General features: G+C 46.4%; 2 protein-coding genes across 2 annotated transcripts; one reads left to right on the top strand and one right to left on the bottom strand.

Moving 5' to 3' along the window:
* Window positions 1–1,493: 1,493 nt before the first annotated feature.
* On the top strand, window positions 1,494–3,489 carry LOC124677224 (XIAP-associated factor 1-like). The gene is made up of 5 exons (XM_047213222.1): window positions 1,494–1,614; window positions 2,002–2,137; window positions 2,531–2,668; window positions 2,787–2,908; window positions 3,121–3,489. The coding sequence occupies exons 1-5, from the start codon at window positions 1,556–1,558 to the stop codon at window positions 3,263–3,265; spliced, it is 600 nt and encodes a 199-aa protein (XP_047069178.1). The 5' UTR covers window positions 1,494–1,555; the 3' UTR covers window positions 3,266–3,489.
* Window positions 3,490–3,850: 361 nt separating this feature from the next.
* On the bottom strand, window positions 3,851–4,856 carry LOC124669172. The gene is made up of 3 exons (XM_047205852.1): window positions 4,524–4,856; window positions 4,318–4,409; window positions 3,851–4,233 (listed from the first exon to the last, which is right to left on the bottom strand). Exons 1-3 carry the CDS (start codon window positions 4,701–4,703, stop codon window positions 4,119–4,121), a joined length of 387 nt encoding a protein of 128 aa, XP_047061808.1. The 5' UTR covers window positions 4,704–4,856; the 3' UTR covers window positions 3,851–4,118.
* Window positions 4,857–6,000: the final 1,144 nt, after the last annotated feature.

The raw sequence follows: 6,000 nt of genomic DNA, 5'->3' as shown, positions 1-6,000 counted from the left end.
GTTGCAGTTTTCTATGAACCGCAATCTCACTTTTCTCGTGTGACCGTGACTTCAGAAAATCTCAGTTAACTATAACATAGACAACCCCATTTTTTAAACTCAATATAGCAAACAACGTACCAACCAAACAACTTGTACACACGCATGAGGGAGGCTACTAGGTCGCTTGAGAGTGAAAACTAATGTTGGAGAACATATACAGCAACCAAATGTACACACACATTAGTTTGCAAGGACGCGATTAGCTCAAGCTTTCACTTCGCTTCGTTAGAAGATAGAACCTTTAAATTTAAGTTGAGAAGCTTTTGAAAAACTATTAAACTATGTTTGAACAAGAATCCATGAGGACAAACCATATCACGGGACATAGGACAACTGACAACATACTAGCCAAACTACCGCATTTGTCGTCGTGGTCGGGACTTGGGAGGCCCTATTTGACGCTTGAGCGTCAGCGAACGAGTCAACGCACGCACTGGTCTTGTTCGCCGGCCTCCTCCTTCGTCGTTCCCCACCCTAGAACCTCCATCCCCATCGTCCTCGACTCCGGTGCTGCCTATGTTGCCCTGCCCGAGGCACTACCTCCGCCGGTCCCCCCCCCCCCCGAACCCTCCCTCTAAATCTCCATCTCCGGCAAGATCCCCCCGCACCAGCATCCCCACCCTAAGTCGTCGCCGGTGCCTCGCCCGCACCACCACCCCCAACCCTAAGTTTTAGGCCTCACCTCCGCCGGCGACGCCGCGGCCAGCCACGTCGTCCCCGTCTCCGGTGAGGTCCCGGCCTCGTCTCCTTCAGGGGCACCGCTGCCAGCCGCGTCTTCCCGTCTCTGGCGAGATGGCTTGATGTCGTGGATGTCCTATTTGGGCCGACTCATAAATGGTGACCAGGAGCTTGCAGTGAAGAATGGAGGGTATGCGTCGTGGCGCTAACGTGCGCTAAGAGCATCAAATAGGAAATGTCGTCGTGGTTTGGTCCTATCTATAGCTGGCAAACGGGCCCAATTTTCGGGGGACGGCAATAAAGCAGTTGTGCCTGATCTGTAACGGGGCCGGCCTGGCACACGACTAAAATGAGCCATGTCTGGCCCACGGCACACCATGCAATGCTCGGCCACTTGGCACATGGCACAGATTGTTTGTATTTTCTTTTATTTTTTCTAAATTTTTCTAATTCTCTCCATAAAAAATGATCCAAAAGGCTCAAACAACCCAAAAGGCCTAAACAGGCCGCCCATTTACAGGGCCACCGCGAGTCATCCTGCGGTAGGCCCGGCCTATTGGCCACCTATAGTCCTCTCCAGTGCTGGCTAACAGGCCGAGCCACCGCACGGCACGGCCCACAAAGGCTAAACGGGCTTTAAGGGGCCTGGCACTCACCCCGTCTCCAACAGACTTACACCTTTTTTTTTTTAGATGATCTCCATCTGTATCCCTTTCCTCTTTATCGTCTCCGTTCCCGGCCAGAGCCCCACCTGACCCGGCGAGGTCTCGATCCGGCCGACGCGACTCCGATCTCGGCGGGGGTTGCGTTGGTGATCCGCTGGAACTCGCGAGCCATGGCCGTCGCCGTCGCCGCCCCCGATCCCGTCGTCACCACCTCCACCTGCGCGCACTGGTAAGTGATTCCGGTACCTCGCCGTACCGTTGCTGATTTCTCTGTGTGCCAAGCCACTGTATGTGTCCATGTCCATTGCTGGGTGCTGTACTGTTCCAAGACAATTTCGAAGCAGATGGTGTTGGTTTTTTATACCACTAGGGTTTGAAAAACAGCAGAGTTATATGGGATGGGAGTATAAAATACTACAGTTACTGGAATTTCTCAGTTACAAAGTCGTCAAATCATTCCATTGCGTTCTGCAAGGCACATTTTACTACTTCTAGTTCAGTTAGTACCCCCGTCTAAATTACCTGGTATAGTTTTCCCACAACTGCTTATATAGATAGTGTCTGGAGACATGTTTTGTGCGGATTCTAAACTGTAGTTCTCTGAAATTTTCTTCAGTAACCGAGAAATTCCATCCTCAAACATCGCCCTGCATTCTGCACACTGCGCTCGCAACCTTCAGAAGTGTGAGCACTGCGGAGATATGGTTCCAAGGAAGCATATGGATGAACACTATGATGAGAACCATGCTCCGGTAAGTTTCCAAATTTCGAATCATATCTGTTTCCAATTTTCATCATATTCAAAATATATCCATAGTCCATGGTGCTGCTCAATTCAAGATCTTGCATAAAGTCAACAGATAAACGGAAAACCTGCAGCATTGCTGCTCTCGTATCCTTCCAACCTAATATTAACTGCAGTATTAGTATGCCAGCAAAAGATAAAAATAATTCGACCATTGTGTTAAATGTCTTCTTATGCTTGGAAACAGACAACATTCATTCATGTATCCACTGAGCTAGCCTGGGCAGATCAAAAATACGCCAATAGATTTACAGCTTACTGTATTTTCACACTCTCTGGAGCCTGGACTGCTAACTTAAGCTGTAACACCACTAATCATATATCTGCATTACGGATACAGGTGAATTGCTCACGTTGCAAGCAGACAGTGGAACATGAGCTGTGGGATCTTCATAAACGCATGCAGTGCCCGCAAAGGATGCTCGCGTGCCAATATTGCGAGTTTGAACTGCCTGCAGTTGATATTTTTGAGCATCAGGTAGAAATGTATTCCTTGTGTTAAGCTGTTACTCTGAAAAGTGGACATTATACTTTCCCGCAGATACATAGTCATGCAAACATAGTCCATCTGTCTAATTATACGAATTATGATGCAGGATGTATGTGGTAATAGAACAGAATATTGTCAATCTTGCAAGAAATACATCAGACTTCGTGAATGGATTGGGCACGAGCTCCTGCTCCATGGTAAAACCAATGATAATGCTGAATCTTCAAGGTGAACCTTCCACTGATGCATGTGACTCGTTTATGTAGACATGATTAAATTTAGGTTTCAGTTTGATTAGTGCTTTTACTGTTCAGTTGCAGTTCTAAACAAATATAACGCAGTCATATGTTCCATAGTTAGATCCACAATATATAACAATTTTATATATTGTGGCACCTAATGCCAATTGAGCTTGCCTTCTGATATAATTATAATTGCAGTGACAGATCCATGCTGGAAAATGAAGATGGTGCTGAAGAGCGTGAACCTGCTCATGGTTTCAACCACAAGCAACTACTCCTAACAGTTGCAATAGCTGGACTTGCAGTTGTGATTGGATCCATTCTGCTGCATAAGAAGGATTGAAAGTGCCCAAGTACAAGTAGAGTGCTGGACCGGTTGCTTGTAATGATGCTCACCCAGCAAATCAGTCTTTTGATGTCTCTAACTGCACAATTTTCATAATTAATAGGCAGAGCTTACTCATTGTGTACTCTGTAGATACAATGCTGTAGAATTGTAGAAATTATCTTATCGGGAAATGTATTGCGCATTGCAATCTATGAAAAAAAAAGTCAAGCTTTTGTTAATATCTGTTCTTTTTCTCTGATTTAGAATGCCAAAAAATATTCCAAATTATCTTACAAAGGTTAATAGTATTCCCTCCATCCCATAAAAGTTGTCTGAAATTTGTCTAAATTAGGATCTATCTAGACATTAAATAGTATCTAGATACATCTAAATTTTAGCAAGTCTCGGACAAGTCATGAGATGGAGGGGGTAAATATGTTATCGCTTGCATCAATCTGTTGTTCAGGATAGCTGTTGATCAGTCTTTTCACTGAGTGTCACTTATGTCATCACTCATTCTTTACAAAATGCGCTCTTGATGCAAGAATGTGTAGAATTGACCTGTAACCTATTTGAAGCAGCTGATAACAAACTGGCAGCTGTAAAGATAACACATTGTCTCAATCTGAAAATTCTACAAACTAAATCCTTGCAGGACTCTGTTCTCCTAAAATATGAGATGTGCTCATCATATAGAAAATAGAATAGACTACAAAAAAAAATTGTTTACCACTAGCAATTAATGTTAGCACACCACTAAATAATCAGCCAGCAACTACAACAACATTCACAAGAAACAATTATGTCTTTTAAGCTGATTTTGGCATGGCCGTGTTTACAAAAGAAAGAAAGGCTCATGTCTAATTTCCTATCTAATCGATGCCGCCTTCTTCAAATAGCTTGCAGTAAAGAGCCCATATTTGGATGGGTCCATGTCACTGATCTTTCCAAATTGCTTGTCATAGAAGCCCCATAACTCAAACCTATTCAAAACAGAACATCAATGGATAGTGTCAGCAAGTTAAAAAGATGTGCTACTGAATACCAGTGTCAGTAATAAGACGTACCAGTATGCCAAGAACTGAAATGGAGCGTACTTGCCATAGATATTATGCAATTCCATATGAACAGATTTAATGGTGCTCGCCCTTTTATGACACTGCAAGAAATTCCATAAATACATTGATACATAGATGACATACTTAAATGGTGAAACCCTGTGAACACTGAAATCCGAAAAAGCAAAAAGGCTCTATTGGGTAAAAAAAGTTACCTTCTTTAAGTGCCTAATTGTCTCGGTATCAGCTGGGATCATGTGAAAAAATCCCATGCACATGAGCACATTGGCACGAGTGAAAGGGCCAAATCCGGAGATAGTAGATAACTCTTTATCCAGTCTTCCGTAGGTGGATGGGATGGTAGATATCTCTTCTGTAGCTGACATTTTGAGCATTTCTTCCAGATTTTGTGTGCATACCTTTCCTTCCACAATGCACCGTGCAAGGGATATAATTCGCTTTGCTCGATATCCAAGGTTACAACGCTTGGCTAAAAAGTCTTCATCAAGATTCGCCAACTCTTCTGGAGTAGGGAAATCTCCAATAGGATCTTCAAAGGAAGTGCTACTGCTCATGCTAACCTCTGAAGGATCAAATGAGTTGCATGCACTGCCTGCTTCACTTGCAACTGAGGGCAAGCTAGCCAAATTGCCATTTGTTTCCAACAGTGTTAAGTCATTGCTAGGGATTACTCTTGAATCTTCTGCAGTTGCTAATCTTGGGTCCTCCGAGCTCTCCAACTCACTAAATTTTGTTTCTAGCTTGACACGAACATTCTGATTCTTACTGCGTTTCCTCTTATGCTCCCTGATTGGAGGTGTCTTTAGCTGAAAGTTTCCGGTGCCAGAAGAACATTTCAGCTCCAGCTGAAGGTCACAGAGTGCAGTAGCCATTGCCAATGTTCTTGACCATCTGCAGTCCAATAACATGGCAATATAAGATATCTTGCATAAAAAGTGCAGTTTAAGATGTCACAAAATCAGGCACTTAATGATTCTGATCCAAATTGCATAGCTGCATTTTGTTCTTGAATCATTTAGTACAGGTGAAAGATAACAACTCCTAACGATCCCAAAATCTGCAGATAGATAGGAATGCGAGGGGAATCGAGAGGCTAAACGTACTGGCAATTGCAGAGGAGGATGCACTTGACCATGTCCTCGAAGAGCGTGGGCGAGCGGAAGATGCGGCCGAACCCGGATTCCCTGGCGGCGGCGTGCATCGCCTGGAACTCCGCCACCGTCCTGCCCTCCTCCTCCGACAGCCGCAGCATCCGCCGCACTTGCTCCTGCCAGCCAAATCCGAGAACTAAATCGGTCAGCCCGACGCGAAGTCGAACCCGCTCCATCGAACACGAACAACTTACGAGGATGCAGTCCCGGTCGAGCGGGGAGAGGGCGTCGGCGCCGAGGACGGACACGAGGAGGGCGTCGGCGGGGCGCGCGGGGTGGCGGGAGACGCGGGCGAGCAGGGACGCGGAGCGGTCGGAGGCGAGGCGGAGCGGGCGGGTCAGCGCGCGGGAGGCCGGGTCCCAGCGGTTGGGTGCCATCATGAACAGCCCGTGGCTGCACACCGCCGCCTCCAGGTCGAACGGCGCCGCGCCGAGCGGGAGCTCCAGCTCCACGCGGGGCTGCGCGGCGGCGGTGGGCGGCATGGCCGTCTTTTCGGTGGGTGCTGGGGAGCGCCCGGGCG

Source organism: Lolium rigidum, chromosome 7 (genome assembly GCF_022539505.1).
Source record: "Lolium rigidum isolate FL_2022 chromosome 7, APGP_CSIRO_Lrig_0.1, whole genome shotgun sequence".
Classification (NCBI taxonomy): Eukaryota; Viridiplantae; Streptophyta; class Magnoliopsida; order Poales; family Poaceae; genus Lolium; species Lolium rigidum.
This window is presented reverse-complemented; position numbering and strand designations above follow the sequence as displayed.

Bases quoted from the DNA above. Each gene is read 5' to 3' on its own strand.
- LOC124677224 (XM_047213222.1), top strand. From the start codon at position 1,556: ATGGCCGTCGCCGTCGCCGCCCCCGATCCCGTCGTCACCACCTCCACC. The intron at 2,138-2,530 runs GTAAGTTTCCAA...TTACGGATACAG, and splicing joins ATGATGAGAACCATGCTCCG to GTGAATTGCTCACGTTGCAA. The intron at 2,909-3,120 runs GTGAACCTTCCA...TTATAATTGCAG, and splicing joins GATAATGCTGAATCTTCAAG to TGACAGATCCATGCTGGAAA.
- LOC124669172 (XM_047205852.1), bottom strand. From the start codon at position 4,703: ATGCTCAAAATGTCAGCTACAGAAGAGATATCTACCATCCCATCCACC. The intron at 4,410-4,523 runs GTAACTTTTTTT...AATTTCTTGCAG, and splicing joins CAATTAGGCACTTAAAGAAG to TGTCATAAAAGGGCGAGCAC. The intron at 4,234-4,317 runs GTACGTCTTATT...TGTTTTGAATAG, and splicing joins TTTCAGTTCTTGGCATACTG to GTTTGAGTTATGGGGCTTCT.